Genomic DNA, 25,310 nt, shown 5'->3' with positions numbered 1-25,310 from the left:
CAACACATACGTGCATTGAACATGTACAAGACATAATACTTGCCGTCCTGGCATTGAGTTAGACGCCATAATTGGAGCAAACCAAGAAGGAAAAAAAAAACCGAAACAAAGGAAATTCCACTAAAATTTTCTTTGATTTGTCAGTATGGTCATTAATACGATTGCCATATGTATGCGGTATTACCATGGGAGTCAAGCCTTCGCTGGTATCAATAACTCCTGCAGCAGGATTCTGCCCAATTTGCTATTTAACCGTCCCTCTTACCTTCAAGCAATTTAAATTGAATATTTCACTTTAATTTACCCTTTTTTCCTCTGCAAGTGCTTAAAATGTACTAGCTTCAAATCATTGGTCACAAAAAGTCCAAATTTATTTTTTATATTGTTTTTTCCTCTTAAAAATATTCATGGGCTCTGGTTCAACTATAAATTGGCTTCTTTCCTAGCGTCAGTAAACACACCACATGTTTTCCTTCTCATTCCTTTCAACACTCTCTTTTCTCTCTTCGCACTGATTTGATACAAAAGCTAAATTTTGTATTGACTGCCACCATGGCTGCTGTGGTGGTGTTTTTAATGACCCTTTTGGTTCTATTTATTTCCTTGGTGCTTAAAGTTGTGCTTGACACAATCTCATGTTACATGCTGAATCCTAGACGCATCAGGAAAATCATGGCGAAACAAGGAGTGCGTGGCCCCAAACCCCGGGGAATTACTGGCAACATGATCGAAATGTTCAATCTAACGACCCAATCCACCTCAAAAGACATGGTTAGCATCGACCATGACATCGTTGGCCGGCTTCTACCGCATTATGTCAACTGGTCTAAATCATATGGTATACAACAATCTTACCATAGATGTGACAGTTAAAAAGGAATTTTGATTTTAGTACTGTCAGACAGCTTATGTTTGTCTTCTGGTTTGTTTTTTTGCCTGGTTCTGACAGGGAAAAGATTTATATATTGGCATGGGATTGAGCCAAGGATGTGCCTGACAGAGACTGAATTGATCAAAGAACTCATGACCAAGTTCCCCCTTGTAACGGGCAAATCATGGCTGCAACAGCAGGGCTCAAAACATTTTACGGGGAGAGGTTTGTTAATGGCGAACGGGCAGGATTGGTACCACCAGCGTCATATAGCTGCTCCAGCATTCATGGGGGATAAGCTTAAGGTATTCTGATATGTTTTACGTATTTTGTTTTCTTTGTTCTGATTTTTTCTTTGTTGTTTTTAGTGGTTTGGAATTGGATTGTTCTTTCTTTCTATATTTTTTTCAACAGAGTTATGCTGGGCACATGGTGGAATGCACTAAGCATACGCTCCAATTACTGCAAAATGCAGTAGAATCAGGCCAGAGAGAGTTTGAAATTGGAGAATACATGGCTAGACTTACTGCAGATATAATTGCAAGAACCGAATTCGATAGCAGTTACGAGAAAGGAAAGCAAATATTCCATCTTTTAACATCTCTGCAACACCTTTGCGCTCAAGCAAGCAGGCACCTGTGCTTTCCAGGAAGCCGGTGAGTGGTTTTTTGTTCGATTGACACTGGAAGGATTTTCCGGACTTTTTTTTTTGGATAAAAATAAGCCTATATATCCCCTTTCTGTGGTCAGGTTTTCTTGTTTTAATTACCTTTACAAGATTCCATCTTATTTTTTTCTCAAAGTTTCAATGGTACAGCTTTAAACATTTCTTCTTTCTTTTTTTTTTTTTTGTCCTTGTCCATCATTTTCAAGTTAGTTCTAGTTCTTTGAAAAGACCCCTGATTCTTTGCCAGCTAGTAGGAAAGAAAAATGTATATAATTTTTCATTAATTTATTACAGGTTCTTCCCAACCAAATATAACAGAGAAATAAAGTCCCTGAAGATGGAGGTAGATAGATTGCTATTGGAGATTATACAAAGCCGAAGAGATTGTGTAGAGATCGGTCGGAGCAGTTCATATGGGAATGATTTATTAGGTATGCTGCTTAATGAAATGGAAAAGAAGAGAAGTGACAAATTTAGCCTAAACCTGCAGCTGATCATGGATGAATGCAAAACTTTCTTTTTCGCCGGCCATGAAACTACGGCCCTGTTACTTACCTGGACTGTCATGTTACTAGCCAGCAACCCTGCTTGGCAGGAAAAAGTTCGAGCTGAGGTCAAACAGGGCTGCAATGGTGGGGTTCCCTCTGTTGATCAACTCTCAAAACTAACTTTGGTAAGCCAAAAAGCCTCTTAACCCTTTTTCTCCTCTCACCCCCCCACCCCCCTCTTTTGTTTTTTTGGTGGGAAGAGGGGATAATTTTGATTTTATTTGCATGTTTTTTTTGGGGCGGAGGGGGGTGTTATAGAAGGGAGATTTTTCTAAAAAGACTTCCACCACTAGCTATTGTTGGACAAAGCTAATTTGTACCTACACCAGATCCTACTTGGCTACTTCTAGCTGTGTCATAGCAATAACCATTTTCTTTGGTTATGAAAACTCCCAAAGCATGCATATTCCATTTTGAATTCAAAATCATACTAAAATAATATTGGACCTTCTCTATATAACAAAGCCGTCTGAAAAGGCTCCAGCAAAGGTATAACATGAAGTTTCCTAGTCTCTACCAGGAGCCTGCAATATGTTCTACTGAACAGCTTATAGTTCATGGCTCTCCACTTCAAGAGTTTATACCTTCAGCACTCTTATTGCTGAAAAGAAAAGCTAAAGAGCTCCAATTATTAAACTTTGTAGCCGCTTCGCTGGCCTAATGATAATTATTAGAATATTGTTGATCAGCAAAAATGGAGTCAAAGGACTTCGCATTCCCTTAGAAATATTAGTTGTTATAAATTAATGTAGTAGGGGCATCAATAGCTTTAATCATCCTCCATTAACCAAAGCTTGCTAGTTAGTACTACTCTGCCTCCAGGTTATTGATAGTTTCCTTACTCGAAAAATTACTCATAAACGAGATAAACTTACATCAATGTGTCGTTTGATTTTGCAGCTACACATGGTTATAAATGAATCATTGAGACTATATCCACCAGCTACAGTCCTGCCCCGGATGGCTTTCGAAGACATAAAGTTAGGTGACCTCTTCATCCCTAAGGGACTATCAATATGGATACCGGTGCTGGCAATACATCATAGTGAAGAATTATGGGGAAAGGATGTAAATGAGTTCAAACCTGAGAGGTTTAATTCAAGACCATTTGCCTCTGGTCGGCATTTCATACCATTTGCTGCAGGCCCTCGGAATTGCGTTGGCCAATCTTTTGCTGTGATGGAAGCTAAGATTATATTAGCCATGTTGATTTCAAGGTTTAGCTTCACAATTTCGGAAAGTTATCGCCATGCTCCGGTCGTTGTCATGACTATAAAGCCGAAATATGGAGTACAAGTGCATTTGAAGCCATTGGATCCTTGAAGCGGGCTAATTTTGAAGTGGAGTCCTTTGAGTAGACAACTTTAATAGTTTTTGATAAATACTACATCATTGGTACAATTTTTCCCCCCCCTTTAAAGGAAGAGACAGAGAGATAAGAGAAATTATCGTGCTAGCGAGGATTTCTTGTTAGATATGTTTTGGAGAAAGTGGAGAGGGTGAAGAGAGTCCAACTTTGAATTTAATCTTCTGTTTGGTAGGTAACAACTAGTAGGTCAAGCATTAGTCCTTCTTATGTTTATCTTAGACAGAATTACTAATAAAATGAAAGAGCTACAGACGTGTTGTTGCTTATAGTGAACTTGTCAGATTCCGAGGCGAAATCTTCTCTGCTTGCAAAAAACCAAAAACCTAAATTCCATGTTTTCCAATATGCCTAAAGAATCACGCACTTGGCAAGATGGGTTTTAATCAAAGGGAATGTCTCAACTGAAAATAGTCTAAACAGAGACAAATAGAGAATACCTTTGAAGTAAGAGCATTAACCCTTAATCAAAATTAAGAAAAACAAGCATATTAGAAGTGAGGAACTGTTCAGATAAGCCTTGGAAACTCATTGGGATCAAGTAAAGAAAGTGACACAGTGAAAAGGGCTTCTTCTTTAGTTAGTTAATTAGGGATGCTCCATAACACACATAAAACTATAGTTATATTCTTCCAATTTTTTGTTCTTCTTTTTTTAATTTTCATTTGATTTTACAGAGTGCCTAGCTTTTCATTACAAAAATATAGCCAAGTGGTATTTGACAAGGGTAGGGTCAGATATTATTCAATTGTTTATGTGTTTCAAAGGAGGCTTTAGTTCTGAGCCAACCCATCATCTGCTTCCACCAGTCTGTGAATCTGCTCCTCCACTACTCAATTTCTCATTTGTTTTTTTTCCCTTCAAACCTCTTTTTTATTTTTATTTTATAATCTTTTTTTCGTCTATCACTGTCTAAAACACTGTACGAGAAATTCCTATTCCCACACGCTCTTTTACAAGCGTGCAAACACTCTTTTGGTAGGTATCCTTACCATTTCCTTTTTCCCTTTTTTGTTTCGCTTCCTTTTCTTTTTCTTGATGTTTATCTCTCTAACTGGAGCAGAATTAAAAAACAACAAGATGTGTAGATTTGACGCGTAGGATAGGATAGAATTGATGGAAACCCTTTCTTTCTCTTGTTTAAATTAGATGAAATTGTTCAATCACAAAAGGAAATACATTTCGAAAATGAATAATTTGGATTCACCTTCCATCCAGGAAATGTGTAGCAATCAATGACTAAATCCCACATAGGTGAACGATGATGACAAATACATTAAAAAGTTATTATTAAAAAAAATATATAGGGGATCTCAACTAATTATGAGAATTCAAGCAAGGAATGTGTAGCAAATGAATAATTTGAGTTCATCACCCCTCCATTATTTTTGTGACCATTATTATTTACATATGTGGGTTTTATATTTAATGACTGATGAATTTCGAAAGTGTGAATGGAAATAATGAGTATATACACTAAAAAGTATATGGTCAAAGTACTAATAGAGAATAGCTCAACCCATATGATTTTCATGCGAAGCAGCATTTGCAACATTAAAAGTAGAATGGGAAAGCAATTCCACAAAAGCAGCTGAGTGTTTGAAAATTAAAAAAAGCGTGAAGAAAATACAGACAACTTAAGGGAAAAAGCAAGATATCCAAGGCCAAGGCCAATAAACATCGTATGAAAGAAATTAAAAAAAAAAAAACCACAAAATCGTACATTCATACAAAGGAGATTCACAAATCTATGACAAGATACATCATCAATTTTTTAATTCAACTTACCATAGGGTATTTGTTTAATTTATTTTTCAATTATTAATTGTCTAATTCTTTATGATACATGTACAAATATATATAATTCAATCTTGGGCTACATAATAAGAAGTAACTCTTCTCTATCTCTTAAATAATTTTACCCCACTTTTCTCAATAAATTCAGACTTTAAAGCTATTAAAATTAAAATCTTAGGATTCTTAACTGTGGGGATGTCCCCTTCGACATTAATTGTCTAATTAATATGAAATCATAATTAAAAGGAAAAAAATTATTAAATTCTCTTGACTACATTGTTCTTGATTTGCTGAAAAGGTTGCAAGCTATGAAATTAAAATTTATGAATCAAAAAAGAATATAATTCATACAAAGAAAGATATGTGTGCTACACGTGAACGCAGCACAGGTATGAAAGAAAGAAAACCCAACATTCGGAAAGAGAAAAAAGAAAAAAAGTTGAGAACTACAACACAGATAACCATAGCTTTCAGCCTTTAACAAAATTTGAAAGCTTGTGCAAACAAATGCAATAAGTTGAAAAGACTTGGTTAACAACCGTCTAAAATGGCCATGAAAGCCTTTCCAGCAATCAATGATAACTGGTCAGTCAAATTAAGGCAGGCAGAATGTGTACAAAGGGAAGAAACCTTGACCCTTATCTGCATTCGTCAAGTCCTTTGAGACTATATCAACAATATCAATATAGAATGATATAATATTTGTCCCAGCACTATTTTCTTTTTTATGCACTAAAGAGCTCTACATCCATCTTTAGATCACTTAAGGAAACATACTTTTCTTCGATCATACACCTCCTGTTCTTTTTTTCATCTTTTCTTTTCCTTTTTAGATATCTCAAATCAAATCCACACTTATTATTTTTGTACATCTCAGACTCTTATTTTTTTTCATGTATTAAATTTATTTTTCATAGTTCCTTTTTTACATTAAAAATCCTTAAACATTAATATTAAAAAAGATTTTAAAATTTTAATATAAACTATAATTAGATTAAAAACATTTTTGTCTGCAATATGCATGAAAGTTAAATAAAGACAAAAAAAATTAGACGAGAGGGATAAATTTTCACCTTCTCACTTTGCAAAAAGCTAGAATTTGGTTGAAGTTCTAACAATTGGCTTGGTCAAAAAATAAGAAAGCTCTAGAACACAATATATATATATATATATATATATATATATATATATATATATATATGTATATATGTGTGTGTGTGTGTGTGGTAAAATACATAAAAAAAGTTTTTAAATTATTTAGAACAATTTAAATAAATATTAATTTTTTTATTACGTTTAATTAAGCCCCTATATTTTTTTTAATTAAATAAACTTTTATATTTTTATTTTGAGTTAAATACGCTCTTAGGACTAATGATTAACTAATTGTCATTAGTCAATATGTTATTTGTTATTTTATACCCATTTCTAGAGTTGTGTGTCAATTTTGTGACAAACCAAGTCATTTTGCCAAGAACTACTTCAAACTTAGGCCTTGACAACCTACTCCTCAAGCCAATCATGTTGGCACTGAAAACTCAACAAATTGGCTAGTGGATTCTAGTGCCTCTCATCATGTCACCAACAAATTACACAATTTGGATTTCTCTATGAAATATGGTGGCTCTGATTCACTATACATTGATGATGGTACTGGTATGTCTATCTCCCATACTAGTTCAATCTCTATTACAACCTCATCTCATTCTTTCTCTTTAAATTATATTCTTTTTGTTCCATAGGTACAGTCCAATCTCATATTAATATCAAAATTTACTAATTCTAATCAAGTTTCTATTGAATTTTTTCCTTTTTCTTTCTTGGCAAAGGATCTTTACACTAAAAAGCCATTTGCACAAGACTTGAATAGGAATTGAGTTTATTCATTTCAAGATAAAGAACCTCTCATCAAACCTTCTACTCTTTCCTTCCTGGGTCTCAAAACTGACATCTCTACTTGACATCGAAGGCTTGGACATCCTTCTTCACAAGTCTTGAAATTTTTGCTAAAGCTTTTTTCTTTACCTTGTAGTATTGCAAAGACAATTAGTACCTACAATTCTTTTTGCTGTAATAAAATGCATAAACTATATTTTTTTATTTCCAATTTAGTAAACAAATGTCTTTTGATGTTTGGGAACTGTTATTTAGGAAGAGAAAACTCAGCATATTTCATTCATAATACATCATTTATATATACAGCTTAAACATCTCTAAAATAGGAAAATAATAAAGAAAATAAAATCCCTATAATTATGATAATTCTCAATCCCTATAATTATGATGATTCTCAATCCCTATAATTATGATGATTTCTAATTTCTATAATCACGTTTATTAATAAAAGAATATTTACACATTTCCTATTCTATAACACTCCCCCTCAAGCTGGAGCATAGATGTTAATCATGCCCAGCTTGCTACAAATATAATCAACTTGAGGTCCATTTAACGCTTTTGTGAAGATATCTCCTAGTTGGTCTTCAATTTTAACATATCCTGTAGAGATGAATTTTCGCTGAATCTTTTCACAAACAAAATGACAATCAATTTCAATATGCTTAGTTTGTTCATGAAACACGGGATTGGATGCAATATGGAGAGTAGCTTGATTATTACACCACAGCTTTACCGGCAAAGAAGACTTAAGACCAACATCACTTAATAGTTGATACATCCATACTACCTCACACACAGTTTGTGCCATAGCTCTATATTCTAATTCTGCACTAGACCGAGATATTACATTATGCTTCTTACTTTTCCATGAAACTAGATTTCCTCCAATAAAAACACAATATCCCGTAGTGGATCTCCTATCACTCTTAGAACTTGTCCAATCTGCATCTAAAAAACATTCAATATTAGCGTGTCCATGATTTCCATAAAATAGACCACATCTTGAAGTCCCTTTCAAATAACATTTGATTTGTTCCAAAGCTGCCCAATGGTTAATTGTTGGAGCAGACATAAACTGACTAACAACGTTAACAGAATATGCAATATCAAGATGAGTCACTGTAAGATAATTCAATTTTCCAACCAGCCTTTTATGCTTTTCAAGGTCTTCAAACAATTCACCATCTTCTTTCGTAAGTTGCAAATTAGGAGTCATTGGTGCATTACACGGCTTAGCACCCAATTTTCCTGTCTTAGTCAACAAGTCAAGAACATATTTTCTTTGAGATAAGAATATACCTTTCTTACTCCTTGTCACCTCAACACCCAAAAAATACTTCAACAACCCCAAATCTTTTGTCTGAAACTGCATATGAAGAAAGGATTTGAGAGATTGAATACTTGCAGTGTCACTCCCAGTAATGACAATATCATCAACATACACTAATAGTAAGATTATGCCTACCTCGGACTGTCTATAAAACACTGAGTGATCACACTTACTCTTCTTCATCCCAAGCTCCTGAACTGGCTCACTGAATTTGTCAAACCAGGCACGAAGGCTTTGTTTTAGGCCATACAAAGATTTTCGAAGATGATAGACTTTTCCATATTCCCCCTAAGTAACAAACTCAGGTGGTTGCTCCATATACACTTCCTCCTGAAGGTCACCATGTAAAAAAGCATTCTTGATATCTAATTGATGTAAAGGCCAATCATAGGTAGCCGCCATAGACATGAATAAACGAACAGAGGTAAGTTTAGCTACTAGAGAGAAAGTATCAAAATAATCAACACCATAAGTCTGGGCATACCCTTTAGCAACAAGACGGGCTTTAAGGCGAGCCACTGATCCATCAGGTTTTACCTTCACAGCAAACACCCATTTGCACCCAATAGCTTTCTTCCCAACAAGCAAATCTACCAAATCCCAAGTACCATTACTATCTAAAGCCACTATCTCCTCTACCATAGCAGCACGCTAGCCAAGATGGGACAAGGCTTCATGAACAATTTTAGGAATTGAAACAGAATCTAAGCATGCAACAAACAAACTAGAAGAAGAAGACAAGTGATCATAAGAAATAAAATATGAAATAGGATAAGTACACTGACGTTTACCTTTACGAAGAGCAATAGGGAGAAGAAGACTAGGATCATGATCACTAGAGACTGGATCTGACAACAAAGAAACTGGTAAAAGGCATGTGGTCTAAGTCTCTGGTCATCTAAAATAGACTTGGACAATAGGTGGTCGAGCAGGTGCAGAATCAAGTGCAAGAATATCTGTGGTACTGACAAAATGGGTTACAGTATAAACTAGTAGATCATCTTCCTCCCCTTGACTATCATAACTAGAAGATGAGGAAAAGAAAAGAGTATTTTCAAGGAAAGTGACATCTACAGAAACAAGATATCGGTTAAGAGTAGGAGATTAACATCTGTAACCTTTCTGAAGACCAGAATACCCAAGGAAAACACACTTGAGAGATTTTAGATCTAATTTGGTGACCTGAGGATAAACATCACAAACAAAATATGTACTACCAAATATCCTAGGTTCAATAGGAAACAAAGACTTAGAAGGAAAGAGAATAGTATAGGGAATATCACCATGAAGGACAAAGAAAGGCATCCAATTAATCAGAAAACAAGCTGTGGAGATAGCATTAGCCCAAAACTGTTTAGGAACTTTCATCTGAAAAAGAAGTGCTCAGGCTACTTCAAGGAGATGTCTATTTTTTCTCTCGGCAACTCCATTTTGGGAGGGCGTATCAATACAAGAAGATTGATGGAGAATGTCATTCTGAATCATATAGGACTGAAATTTATCGACAAAATATTCTTTAGCATTATCACTTCGTAATGTGCGCACAAAAATATTAAATTGTGTTTTTATTTCAACACGAAAGGCACAAAAAATAGAGAATAATTCAAAATGATTTTTCATTAAGTATAGCCAAGTGACACGAGAATAGTCATCAACAAAAGTAACAAAGTATTTAAAATCAAATTTAGACACAATAGGACAAGGACCCCAAACATCAGAATGGACTAACTCAAAAGTGGACATAGCTCGTTTATTGACTCTAGACACTAAAGGGAGACGATGATGTTTGGCAAACTGACATGACTCACAATCCAACAAAGATACAATTTGAAATTGAGGACATAATTTTTTTAAGGAAGATAGAGAAGGATGTCCCAACCGATAATGCACCTCAAATGGGGTCAATACACTTGAACAAGCAATGGATCTCGACACTTATGTGTCAAGGTAGTAAAGACCTCCAGACTCAGGACTTTTACCAATAATCCACTTCGTCGTAAGATCCTAAAATAGACAAAAATCAGGAAAGAATGAGATACAACAATTCAAGGCACGAGTGAGTTTACTAACAGAGATTAGATTAAAAGAAAACTTAGGTAGATTTAAGACATTGGACAATGAAATTGATGGAGTTGGATTAATAGTTCCAGAACCAAGAACACAAGAGGTTGATCCATCAGCTAAAGTAACATTAGAGGAGGTTGTATGTGATTGGAAAGTGGAAAATAGATTTGAATTACCTGTCATATGATCTAAGGCACCAAAATCAATGATCCATTTGGATGATGAGGAAATAAGACATGTAGTGGAGTTACTTGACTCGGCGATAGCTGTGATAGGAGAAGTAGTGGATTTTAATGATTCCTGGTATTGAGAGAATTGAGCAAATTCATCTATAGAAACTAGAATAGTCTTATCAGAAGATGAAGTATTAGAAGCTGCAATATTTGCTGATTGACCTCGCTAAGACTTATTGTGGAGTTTCCTACAAAAACGCTTTGTGTGGCCCGACTCATGACAATAATAGCACACAATTCCTCCTGACTCTTGATTACGACTATCAACATCTCGGTTACGATTGCCCGTTCCTCCTCCTCTATTACCACTTCTATTATTCTGACGACTTATAAAAGCACTATTATTAGTCTGAGCCAATGTGAAGCTAGAGCTTTCTGTACGAAGTACTCTTGTAAAGGTGTCATGCAGAGAGGAGATCTCAAAACCAGAAAGAATTTGAGATTTGACAGTCTCAAGCTCTGGAGGGAGACCTGCAAGAAAACTCATAACCGCCATTTGCTCCCGTTGAGCCTACTGAACCTTCACATCATGACTAAAAGGCAACAAAACATTAAGCTCCTCATAAATTCTTTTAAAATCCATAAAATAAGCTGTGAGAGACCTATCTTGTTTCTCTGCACGATTAAAAGCTTTACATACCTCATAAATACAAGAGATATTCCCTTTACCAGAATATAAAAAATCTAAATAATCCATCAATTCTTTAACAAACTCACAATAATTAATCAAGTTAATAATCTCACTATCAATGGAATTTCGAATCTGCAAAAACAGTCATGCATTTTCCCTCATCCAGGTTTGCCTTGTATTATCAGTAGGAGGATCGTTAGTAATATGATCATATTTGAATTGGCTCATATTTGCATATCCAGTAAATGTTGTTGAATGTAACAGTTGCTTCCGGGAAATATGAGATCTGTCATTGTGGATTTGTACTAGGAAATATATATCACTGCCTCCAGAAATTCTTCAAGTGACCGTTCTTTGGCTAGAATTTCGAATAGAGAACTCTTAAGCTTAGAATGTTGACCGTTCTTTATTTTCCTATACCTTTACATGGATAAGATTCTAAGTTTGACAACCCAGACCTAGATCAATAATGTAGGAGGGTTTATTCCCCAGTTAACTCTATTGACTTGTTGGTTGCAATTTATATTTTTAGTCTTAAACCGCAAACAAATCTGGTTCAACTACATGAACCCGTTTGAACATAAACTATGGTTGAAGAAAGTGGGAAGGAAATTTCTGACTTAAGCTTAAATCAAATAGTCATAACCACAGAAATTTCATGAATAGACCTTCAAAAACATTTAGCAACCTAAATTCAACCTACCCATGAACCTCGTTTTTCACACAAGACATAAGTCGAGCTGATGTAACCAATCAAAGCTGTGTCGTATCCTCTTTTAGGTAAAAATTACCCCTGATATTAAAACCTTGGCTGCCTGGCGTTAGGGCTTCTGTCACGAGCTACTATTTTCCACCACCACCTCCTTAAAATAGTTTACTTGTTCGCGTAAAGAAACATGAAAAGGAAGCAAGGAAATGGATACCCCAAAATGCACAGCACAAAAATGCAGCTCTGGGCTGCAAAAAAATCTAAATAATCCATCAATTCTTTAACAAACTCACAATAATTAATCAAGTTAATAATCTCACTATCAATGGAATTTCGAATCTGCAAAAACAGTCGTGCATTTTCCCTCATCCAGGTTTGCCTTGTATTATCAGTAGGAGGATCATTAGTAATATGATCATCCTTATCAATGCTTATTAAATAGACCCGAACTGTCTTGCTTCAATCCAAATAATTGGAACCATTAACTTTATGCTATGTGATTTTTGTCATCACAAGAATCACATCAGCCACTACCACTGATTTTTTCTCTAGCACAAACTCTGCCATCTTGAAAACCCAGTAACGAAACCCAACAAGAATACCAAACTATCTTGTTGAAACCTTTCGGCGTGAAGACCAGAAGAGAAGATCGGAGTGAATCTCCGACAGATGGCCGACGTGTGGAACAGAACCAAAAACTAAGAAGTCTATTTCAAAGTAAACAGATATGCCAAAACAGCTTTGAAACCATGTTATTTAGGAAGAGAAAACTTAGCTTATTTCATTCATAATTCATCATCTATATATACAGCCTAAACATCTCTAAAATAGAAAAAGAATAAAGAAAGTAAAATCCCTAGAATAAACAAAATAAAATCCCTATAATTATGATGATTCCCAATCCCTATAATTATGGTGATTTCTAATTCCTATAATCACGTTTATTAATAAAAGAATATTTACACATTTCCTATTCTATAACAGGAACTTGCACACATTCCTTTTATTGATGGCTATAAGTATTATGTTTCCTTTATTGATCATTATTCAAGATACATGTAGCTTTATCCTTTAAAACACGAATTTGATGTTTACTCTCTATTCCCTAAATTCAAAGCCTTCATTAAGAATTATTTCAAAACTTCAATTGTTACCATCTACTCTGATTGTGTAGGTGAATTCTCAAAGCTAACATCCTTTTTCAATTCTTTTAGCATTCAACACAATCAAACACCACCATACACACCTTAATACAATGCAATTGTTGAAAGAAGATGTCGAAGCATTGTTGAAACAAGTCTTACTCTTTTTCATCAAGCATCTCTACCATTATCTTATAAGTCTTATGCCTTCTTTACTTCTGTCTATCTATTGTACAGATTATCATCTTCTGCACTTCAAGGTAAATGTCCATATTAGGTATTGTTTAATCAAGATCCAAACTATTCTAAACTCATAGTTTTCAGCTATCTATGTTATCCATGGCTTAAGCCATACGATGCACATAAATTACAAAGTAAATCTAAACAATGCTTATTTCTTGGCTACTCCAAAAATCAAAGTGCATGTCTCTGTCTTGACTTTTCATCTAACGAGGTTTTTATATGAAGACATGTTATGTTTAATGAATCCCAATTTCTATTTGCTCATCTCTTATGATCTAGCACACAAAATTTTGACTGTTCAAAGACAGCTTGGAATCTTGCAATAGATTATTTTGGCTTAGATCATGTTCCTACCTTCTCTCCATGATCTTTTCATTGTAACAATCTACAATTAGCTACCATGGGTGATAGATTCTCAACTCAAGATCAAGTACAAACCTCATCTTCCTCAATTCCTTCTAATTCCACATCTACTACCTTACCTTTTATGATAGATCCACCTCAACGACCACATCCCATGGTTACAAGGTCTCAAAATAAGATCTTCAAGCCTAAGTAGTTATATATTGTCACAAAACATAATCTTCCTGCACCTATAGAACCCACCAATGCTACACAAGCCTTCAAAGACCCTCTTTGAAAGCAAGCAATGTTTAAAGAATACAATGCCTTGGTTGAAAATAACACATGGGACTTAGTACCATTCCCTTTACTAGAACAATAATGGGATACAAGTGGGCTTTTAGACTCAAATGCAATCCAAATGGCAGTATATCCAGATATAAGGCTAGATCGGTAGCCAAATGGTTTTCATAACCACTAGTCCTTGACTTTAATGAAACATTTAGTCGAATCGTGAAACCTACAACTATTAGAATTGTTCTTTGTCTAGCACTATATATCAACTAGCCAATTCACCAACTTGATGTGAGCAATGCATTTTTGCAAGGGGATTTGATAGAATAGGTTTACATGAGACATCCACCAATGTTCTATGACAAAACCAAACCTGATTTTGTATGCAAATTCAAGAAGCTATTTATGGCCTAAAGCAAGTACCTCAAGCATGGTTTCAAGCTCTCAACAGCTTCCTTATCAGCTATAACTTCTCCAACTCTATGGCAGATTCATCATTATTTAGATATCACTCTAATGGTGTCATTGCCTATATGTTGGTATATGTTAATGGCTTTATTTCGACAGGTAAAGACAAACCTTGCTCTTTACATTCATACAAGCATTGTCCTCTCAATTCTCTCTCAAAGATCTTGGCACTCTAAACTACTTTCTAAGAATTGAAGTGGTTCCTACTGTTCAAGGAATCTTTTTGTCTCAAAATAAGTACATTTCAAAGATTTTACAAAAGGCCAACATGACTAGTGCAAAGGAATCTTCCACTCTCTTATCCATTTCAGTCTCACTCAAACTCAAAGATGGCTCAACAACAACTAACTAAAAGAATTTAGGAAGCTAGTTGGATCACTTCAATATATCTCGCTAACTAAGCCAGATGTCAACTTTGTTGTTAATAAACTCCCCCAATTTATGCATAAGCCAACAACTCTACACTTTCAACCTCTTAAAGAGTCTTGTGATACCTCAAAGGTACACTTTACCATGGCTTACTCATTAGGAAGAAGTCTAACATGTCTTCAAGCTTTTTCAAACTCATATTTGGAAGGAAATCTAGATGATAGAACATTTACCTCTGCCTTCATCATTTACCTTGGTGGCACACCTATTCCATGGTCTTCAAATAAGCAAAAAACAATGGTAAGATCTTCTACAAAAGTAGAATACAAAGCAATTGCCACAATTGTTTCTGAATTAACTTGGATCCAATCACTTCTTCAAGAACTACAAGTGCAAATGCTCACACCTCCAACAGTATTCTATGATGATCTTAGTGCTACTTACACTTGCAAGAACCTTGTTTTCTACACAATGATAAAACATCTTGCACTTGATTATTTCTTTATTCGAGAGAAGGTTTGAGATGGTCAACTTATTATGCAACACATTTCCACTGAAAATCAACTTCTAGATGCATTAAGTAAGCCCTTCTCTAAATCCAAATTCCATCTCCTGCATCCAAGATTGGTGTCATTTCAAGCTCCCTATTTTGCGAGGGCATATTAAAGGAATCACTCCACCTACTCAAAAGATCAACACATTTTAAAATATCAACATATCCTCTGATAAGATGAACATGCAACAAAAAGATATTCCAACATCTCAAAAGATCAACATATCTTCTTATAGGATGAACATACAACTAGATAATATTCCAATCAAGTCAGACTCCAAATCAAGAAGGTGTCAGATAGAGTCAAATACACTTAGATTAGAAAAGTCTTATCCTCACCTCAATCTTAGATAAGATAACTTGATAAGGTTTTATCTTTGTAACAATCTATCCAATCCTATACTTGTACTATAATACAATGAAACTGAATGTAAATGAATAGGCTTTATTTTCATCTTCAATATTACTTTTATTAATCTCTTTTCATACAATGCACATGACCAAGCTTCTTTTGGAATTCAGGTTTGCTTCAAGTTTTCTCTCACATTTTTTATCTTTTTAATGTTTTGGTGGCATTAAACAACTCTAAAAACACAATTAAGAATGGATTTGAGAAATCCATTCACTAATTTCGACAAAACAAGAAAAAATAAAATCAAACAATCAAAATTCTAGGTGTCAATATGGACAACATGTTTTTAATTTTCTTGATATTTGGCCATATAAACCCAATATTTTATTTATTCAAAACTTATGTTTCATCTGTATAACATACAACAAGCCATTTATGAAGATCAATTTGAATTAAAGCAAATAAAAGATTAAGGTTTTAATTGATTCATGAATTTAGTTCACATTTAAATTCAAAATTTTAAATTTTGATTTCTCTTTCTATAGGAATCTAAGTGACAAGCCCTATATCGATTTAATGTTTGAATTAAGAGGAATAAAAGCCATGTGGTTATTGACAAAAACCAATAATCTAAAAAAAAATTTACGGTTGTTGAAAGATGTTGGCTCAAACATGAATTCATGAAAAATCACAAAAAATAATATTTAATTAGACTCTAAACGTAAACTATGACAAGTTCTTATACCAATTTAAACTACAATTAAGATCATATTTAACCGATGAGATTCATGGCAATTTGTAATTGTAATTAAATGTTATTTAACATGTATACATCTTGTTAAGATTCAAAGTTGACTGCCCTTATGCATTGTCACCATATACAAATTAGATGACCAAAATTTTTTATATAATATAAGAAAACAAGGAGGGCATGAAGTAATTACGTGACATCTAAAACTACTTTCTGGCAGGTAAGAGAGGAGCATAAAAGAGATTATCCTATGACCAATATAATGATTAGACTTAAACCTTTTTAAAACCCTTGCACGAGTGGGTATTAGTGGTTCCAAATTAAGTAGTGCTCTCTCTCTCTCTCTCTTACCCACAGCCACAGCCATGTTCATGCACACGCGCACTTTGAAAGTGGAGAGAAAATATTTTGGCTTTTTGATTAGCACAATAATCTCTGCAACCAAGCAAGCAAGCTAGGTGGGAGTCCTAAGTTTGGTTTCAAGTGTTTTAATGGAGCATGATATCTAGTGGTTATTTCCCTTGTGAGATTCTCACCACATTGGCATTCTGCTAAATGGTTCAAAATTCGAAAAGAAGACACAAAAACAATAGTAGTTTAAGAACACAAATTTTACGTGACTTATTCAGATTATTTGAATAATCATATTTTTCCGACTCTTTTCATCTCCGTTTTTTTTTTTTTAAATATTCATATATAATTTTTCCTTTTCTGAACTTATAAAATATAGTATACTATAAGTCATTAATAATATTATTTTCATTCTCAATTGCAACTATTCGGTTTTGGAATCTTTAGGTTTTAAGTTCTAGTCCCATTATATATAAGTTTATCTAACTTTATGTTAGTTTTGTCGGTTTAGGTATTCAATTCACTCTTTAGCTCGTTTGCTTCCGTAATAGTCATGTTGTATATTTTGAGATGATTTCGTTGTGATTACAATTACTACATGTACACATAATTTCATAAAAAAAAAAAAAATACTCTCCTTACATCTCCTCTCGTAGAATATTTGAAACTTTTACATTATTGAAATTTTGTTTTTGATAATTATAGATCAAGCATTTCACATGCCTGAGTTAACAACAACAGTAGGGTCACAAGTTCCTCATATCAAAAACAATTTTATTTATTTTTACATCTGATTATCGTGACGTATAGATAGAGAGATAATTATTTTTAATCTCATAAATTAAGATTTGAACTTGAAATCTTAAAAAGAAATTTGAAGTTATAAGCATTAAGCTGTCCCTCAAATATTAAAAGACCGAGTACAGATCCACTATTCCACAAGAGGAACACTTTAACATTTTTTATATTAAAGCCAATTCTTATTAGGTTTGGGCATCTACCCTTACCCAAGAACCTAGAGAGAAAAGGGATGAGAAAAAGTTAGACCAAAGATGTTTTTACAATTATCGAAAAGACAAAATAGGGAGAGAAGCATGGTCTCTTATAAAATGATCTGAAAAAAGGCAGTCAAACTAAGATAATTAAACACTCTTCCAAATCTTTAAGCATTCATCTATGATAAGTTAAACCCAAAAAGAATTATATATAATAATCAGATATCATATCAAATCATGCGCCACCATTACTCTCACCTGCACCACCATCTCTTTCTCTCCATTCTCTCCATTCTCTCCACTCTCCCCAAGCCTCAAAAAACATAATGAAGACTACCAAATTACTATTAATTAATATATTAATATTTTTTGTTTAATCATAAGTGCTTCACAAATAAAAAATAATACATGCCTAAAGACAATGCTTCCTTTTCTTTTCCTAGCATAAAAAATGTAACCTAATGTTATCATATTAGTCTACTTGTCCTTTGTTAAATATATGGTTGAAGTGGCTGACCATTATTACATACTTTAAGTGATGCCTGATGCCACCATTATTTTATTTAATAAATAAATTAAAATGTTCCCCTACCTCACGCTTTGCTCAAACAATTGGCAACCTCAAATTAGGAATTAGGCTAAATTTAACATGTTCATAAAGTTAATTCACATGATAATTAACTTTATTTTGTTTTTACGATGAACTAATTCTTATAGTCAACCCTAGTTTGCCGACGAGATTGTCTCAATACCAAGGATAAGGCAATTTAGAATCTTTAAGTCTCGTATTCAAATTTCACTGCATGAATATAGTCTAATTTTATGTTAATAATTTACTTGACTGGTCGTATGGTTTATTAATTTGTTCTATTAATTTTATTGTGTCATATATATTAAAAGTTGTTTAATTGTGATTTTATTATTTTTGTTTATAAATGTGAACTCCTTAAGAAAAGAAAAAAAAAGTTAACCATAGTTTGCATGATATTATGAGATAAGTCAGTCACCTTTTTTAGTACATTGGAACAGTGGGGAGGAGGGTGTAGGTAAGTTTTATTTGATCATAGTCAAACTAGTCGACTAAATTCAGTTAAATAGTTCATGAGTTTACTTCGTCATTTAATTTATTTTTCCAAAAAAGGAAAGAGGCTTAGATACAATCGTGAAATTTCATCAACAAACCAATTAAAATTTGTAATAACATTAGATTTTGTATTTAAATTTTAGTGTGAAATTTATAATATAAAGAATAATTTGAAAGGCCAAAATATTCATCTCATATATATATTTTGCAAATGCTTCCCGAATTAACTAACATCAACAAAAATATGTTACTAAAATATGTTGGAAGATAAAACTGAAAAAAAGAATAGGAAAAGGTTTTTAAGCATGTATCAATATCACTTTCTTTAAAGTTTTATTCGCTTTCATTATTGGTGTGCAAAAAGGTTACAAACAATAAATTTCAATAATACAATAAAACTCAATGATTGATTGTATTTTGCACTGACTAAATCAATTTACTAAGCACTAACCAATGTGTGACAGGATTATTGATTGTATTTTGCACTAACTAAATCAATTTATTAAGCACTAACCAATGTGTGACAGGATTATTGATTGTATTTTGCACTAACTAAATCAATTTATTAAGCACTAACCGATGTGTGATAGGATTATCAAACTCCTATAGAGTTTTTCTATAGCATAACAGCGTAGAAACAATTTGAGAAGTATTTGAAGGAGGAGGAGGAGATAGCGATTGCAAATAATTTATTGAATATTTTCATAAAGCTAGAGAGTCTTATGTATAGACAAAGATATACACATTTATAGACATAAGCTTTTGAACAAAAAAAAATTGTTCAAATAAACAAAATTATTTAAAGGACTTTTTTCCTTTCATTTTTTTTAATGTGGGATTGTGTCCCACACTATTGTTATTGGAAATGTCCAATAATCCCCCCACCATCCTCAAAATAATCTAGATTTTTTATAATCTTGCAAATCAATTGTATAAATTAAGATGTCTTCTTATTCAACCTTCACGTAATGAAAACATATTAAAGTTAATTAAAATCGAATGATAGACTATGTTTTGAACCAACTGTTTTATTTGGTTAATCAAATAAATCTCACACAATGGTTTCAACACCTAATGGATGCACAGTATCTAGTGCCATTTTCATAGCCATGCATCATCATCCTTGTCTCATGAGTGTTATTAGAGCCAAATTCCCGAGCTTCTAGAAATGGTCACACTTCACACACTCACATTGGTAGATCCCATCAAGAGTGCCCTCGCAACTATAGTACTCTAACATAATTATGTTATAACTCTATTAAGGGTATATTACTCATCCTTCCTTACCATTACAAGTACCTAAGGAGTTCAAAATAACTTGAATTATAATGTTCTCTACTTCTATCCAATCTTAAGCACTTGGTAAAAGATTCACAATGTAATTTAACTTCTGATTTAATTATAATCTTAATTTTATCAAACATTTCATCTTTAGAATGCAACAAACAACTAAAGCAAAATTTTGAATAATTATTAATAAACATCACATAATACCCCTTTCCTCCTAAGTTAGTTATGTAAATCACATTCAATATTATGCACCAGTTTAAGCATTTAGAGCAATTCCAACATTAGAAACTTTCTAATGATCATAGATAGCATGCAAATTTTATAATTTTCTATAATTTTATAAATATCTAAAATCAAATATGAATTAGATATAACAAGTATTCTTTTATAATTAACATGCCATAAACTATGATACCATAAATCAAGAAAATCATATAAGTAGAAACAAGCATCTTATTCTTCTAGTTACAAATAAAAAATTATGAATATGCCTTTGTATACATAACCCTTTTTCACATAAATTCATCCATTGGAATTGAAATCATACTTTGTATCACTTAAATCAGTCCATCATGGCTCATTATCTTCCAAGACATTAATTTCAAAAATTACAAAGTTTTATCTTGTTGCTGCCGGTGCGTTTTTCTTCTTTATGTTGAAGAAGCAAAATTCTTTCTTGAAAAGATCTTGTTTACCAAAATGGAAAATGCACCCTTTTCTTTCTTGAATTCTAAGACATTATCAGGAAGTTTTTTCTTCTTTTTGAATTTGTAGGACTATCCTTCTCCCATCTCATGAATATTTGACACACGACTTTTTTATTTTTTCTTATGTTCCTTGAAATGCTGCTCTCTAATTCGAAGATAACAAGTTTTTCAAGAGACAAATCTTCCCTTTAGGTTTTGAGATTCTCTTGAAATCTTTCCATGATAACAACAATTTATCAACGTTCAAGGACATGATGATAGATTCATGCACATTCAATTTATAATAAAATTTGAAGTTATCAAAAATCCTTTCAATTTTAGCAAATTTGATCCATTACAAGTTTATTATCAATCATCTTATATTTATAACAACGTACATTAGAAGCTGCTGGTTCAACAGTAATCTAGTACTGGAAAGCTCATTTTTTGGGCTCATTGGTTGACTCAAAGTGACTCTAATCATCGACAGAAAGATTTTCCACTCAAGAGTGTACCATATCAATTTTTTTTTCTAAGCAATTGTATGGATCGTACTGAATTAAGTCCTTAAAAAGTTTTGTCGGCAGCTCCAATCAAGGCTTAATCTGACCAACAAGCGAATGAAAATATGTGATTGTGATGATCAGTTGTCTTGACAAATGTGATTGATTAATATTCTTCCTCGGTGATGAAGAAACATTGAAAACACTGCATTAAAAGAATTAAGAATGTGTTAAATAGTTCAAAAATCTAAAAGGTAGAATCAAGAAAAGGATAAGACAATTTTGTAAATACCCAACACCTTACTCACTACTCTTGTATTCTCTCACCACTAATATATCTTTTCGATTTAAATTATAATTGCAGTACAAGCATAAGCATGACTGAGAACATAATTCTCCATTCCATATGTATGTATGTATGTATGTAGATTTGCCAAATCTATAACTAGGGTTTTGCATTGTCGTACATTATAACGTATATACAATTAATGAGGGACAAGGTGGTGTGACCTTGTGATCAAGTTGCTTAAGGTCTGGCTCAAAGTAGATATTTTCTTGGTCAGATCCCCATAAGATATTATCCAATAGTCCAAGGAAGATCCAATCTAAACAAAAATATCATTTAATATATATAGATAGATATTATATGATTCATTCGAAGTCACTAAGCACCATGAAATAATTATTAATTGCATTAGTTTCCCATACTTCCAATTTTAAGAAAGTACATTATTATTATTATTATTATACTTTAGGTTACAAATTGGAAGGTAATTTTCATTCATCCAATAAATTTACACTTTTGATTTCAAAATTCGAAATAGAGAGTTTAAAGTTAGAACATCAAATTTTAACAATAAAGATATCAATTAAGGAGTGGGGACAAATATTTTGATAAACAATATGCCAACTCAATTTTCTTTTGTTTCTTTTGGAAATGATTATCCATCATCCTGCTTCGAATGACAAAGATATATCTTGCAACATTTACAAAAATTACTCTAAAATAGTTTTGTCGTTAAAGACAAGATTAATTTCTAATAATATTAGTTTGTAGTTACTACAATTATACTTAAAATTAGTGAATACTTTTTTTATGTATAGAATGAGAATTCGAATTTGAGTTAACACTATTATAATAACAATACACATGCTTAAATGTATAACATATCATTGAACCAATCGTTCAAATACAAGTTTATCACGTATCTTTGTGCTAGAAACCGTGTGAAAATGCGGTAGTCGTCATCTACACAACAAATTAACCTCTCTAAGAACGCACCATATTGCAATGTCATGCGAAGGACGACAATCCTTGGATTCTACAGTATATATTTTGCAGGTACATGTATGTGGCAAACAATTCCAGGATAAAGCACGTAGGTTTTTTTTTTTCCCTTTTTCATGCACGAAGCACTTTTCTATCGCAATATTATACAGGAAGGACCACCTTATTTGGACTGTAGAAATCTCTTACTGATAAGCTCTGAAAACTCTATCCATGTATACGTGGTTTTGTTTTTGTGTTTTTTTTTTTTTCCTTGTTGTGTGTGGTTAATAAAATTGAAAAGATGGGGGGGAAAAGGCATTTTGTAAGCTTCATCTCTTGAATTGAGCCATCAGGCGGCTGAGTGCGTGATGACCTCTTACAGCAATTTGTATAGTTTCAACTTGACATTAGATTGAATTGATCATGCGAGTTAATTTTACCGACAGTTTATCCTTTTCCATTTTATATTTTGTTACATCTTTGATGTAGAAAGTTCTTTTGGGACCATTTTGTAATGCATTTTGAGATACTTAAATAATAATTTTTCCAACTTATCATTCATGCCTAAAGCCTAATTAAGTAATTAATATGAAGAAAGAATTGTTCCTGTTTTGGCTAATTTGATGATTGCATTCAAATTAATTTAAGAAGGCTGAATCCCTACATTTCTTTTCTTTTTTTTTTTTTTGTATGTGCTCCCCAAGTTTCTAATGCAGCATGTATGAGATTTATTTTTCATTTCGTACATGTGGAGAAGTTTAGTATTAATTTTCTACTTAGATGTATATATAAGGTCAATCGATAACAATACGAGGTTAAGCTAATCCCTACACCACAAGTTCTATTTTCTTTTAGGGAAAAGAATTATTATAGATTGAACATAAAACCTCAATCCCACCAACCACCTCAAGAAATCCCATCAATGACCAAAAGAATCAGCAAGATCTTTAAGAAGATTGAGCTCTCAATGGTCAACTAGGGGTTTGACTATAAGGTGAGCCAGAATTAGGGTTTGACTTTAGCATTAAGCACCTGCTTGATTGAACAAAGGTAAAGCGTATTAAGTGCTTCACAGTAGGGACACTGAAGATGAAGTGCATATGTATGTTGTCAACAAAGACATGGCTGGTTAGTGTGACTGATTTGAAGAAAGATTTTCCGTGGACACAAAGTTGACTCTACAGTAGTTCTACTACATTTAACCAATTCAGGATAATTATGGCCAAAAAGAAATCAAATGCTTATGCTTTGATCCGTTGTTCCATTGACGAGACAAGATAAAAAGAAGGAAGAAATGAATGTTATATAAAAATTAATGTCTGGTAATAGAGAAACATGGTGACCATGACCTCGTAATCCAACACCTGTTGGAATGTGAAACAACACTTAGTTTTCCTTCCACTTCAAGTATCGATGGTGTGACTGCCATTCAAGTAAATAACACTTAGTTTTCCTTCCACTTCAAGTATAGATGGTGTGACTGCCATTCAAGTAAATATACCTTTACTATTTAACACTATTTCTGTTTATGAGTTTTGTTAACGAATACTTTTAGAGACACAGTTAAATTATTATTATATTGACTTTCAAGTACTGCATTGAATGCAAAATATATTCATAAATACAATTTTAATGAGTACCTTACGATGTTGCTTTTGGGGGTAAAAAAATGAGTATGCAAATAAGCTGCTCCACATACCCACCATGAAGCATTGCCCGATCTCACCCATGTTACAGCCCCTCTGGCTACAAACAGAGAAGAGTAGGTTTAATTTATCCCCAACAAGTACACAAGGTACAATTCCATACGACTACTATCACTAAATCAAACACTTGAATAGATCCAACCCTTTTGATTTACTCAATAGACGAATAGGTCTAATTAAACCCAATTAAGTGGTTATGACGCAATTCACCCCAAAGTAAACTCGAGTGTTTATACTGAACCAAACGCTTAAATGATAATCTTAATTAAATAGGATCATCCAATACATGTGTATGTCCATATATGTCTGTGTATTTGCGATCAGTCTGTATCCAGTTTCAAGCAAAATATATAATTCAAAGTTCCCATAATTATCCGACACATATATGGTCAAGCAAAATGCATCAAAATACGACTAATTCCACATGTCATGGACCCCTCTCCAATATGGTAGAGTTTGTCCCATATTGGCAATTGGAACAAGGGATTTAGTACTGGTATTGATTTGTTTTGATATGTATGAAAAGAGTTGGTGGGGGAGAATGACTGTATCTCGTCAACAAGAAGGCTTTAATAAAAAGATTTTAGCAAAAGGTGTTGTTAACTATCTCTAATCAATATGATCATATCGGTATAATTCACGATTAATTGAAGGAAAAATTCTTAAAACCAATTATCTTAAGGAATGCCCATTAATTGATATTAGCCCTCAGGTAGCAAAACCCAATAAGCTTTTGCTTTTGTCTCCAAGCCCGTATAGGAAAGATGGATGACATCTCAATTCTATTGTCCCTTCA

At 33.2% G+C, this 25,310-nt stretch overlaps 1 protein-coding gene across 1 annotated transcript; it reads left to right on the top strand.

Annotated features, from left to right (window-relative positions):
- On the top strand, positions 466 to 3,721 carry LOC18602063 (cytokinin hydroxylase). The gene is made up of 5 exons (XM_018118815.1): positions 466 to 838; positions 950 to 1,176; positions 1,286 to 1,527; positions 1,833 to 2,211; positions 2,987 to 3,721. Exons 1-5 carry the CDS (start codon positions 553 to 555, stop codon positions 3,407 to 3,409), a joined length of 1,557 nt encoding a protein of 518 aa, XP_017974304.1. The 5' UTR covers positions 466 to 552; the 3' UTR covers positions 3,410 to 3,721.

The sequence above is a fragment of the Theobroma cacao genome, chromosome 4 (genome assembly GCF_000208745.1).
Source record: "Theobroma cacao cultivar B97-61/B2 chromosome 4, Criollo_cocoa_genome_V2, whole genome shotgun sequence".
NCBI lineage: Eukaryota > Viridiplantae > Streptophyta > Magnoliopsida > Malvales > Malvaceae > Theobroma > Theobroma cacao.
The sequence above is the reverse complement of the archived record's forward strand: the minus strand, read 5'-3'. Positions and strand labels throughout refer to the sequence as shown.

Excerpts from the sequence above, each read along its gene's own strand:
- LOC18602063 (XM_018118815.1), top strand. The coding sequence starts at position 553 with ATGGCTGCTGTGGTGGTGTTTTTAATGACCCTTTTGGTTCTATTTATT. Across the intron at positions 1,177-1,285 it reads TCATGGGGGATAAGCTTAAG|AGTTATGCTGGGCACATGGT; the intron begins GTATTCTGATAT and ends TTTTTTCAACAG. Across the intron at positions 2,212-2,986 it reads AACTCTCAAAACTAACTTTG|CTACACATGGTTATAAATGA; the intron begins GTAAGCCAAAAA and ends TTGATTTTGCAG.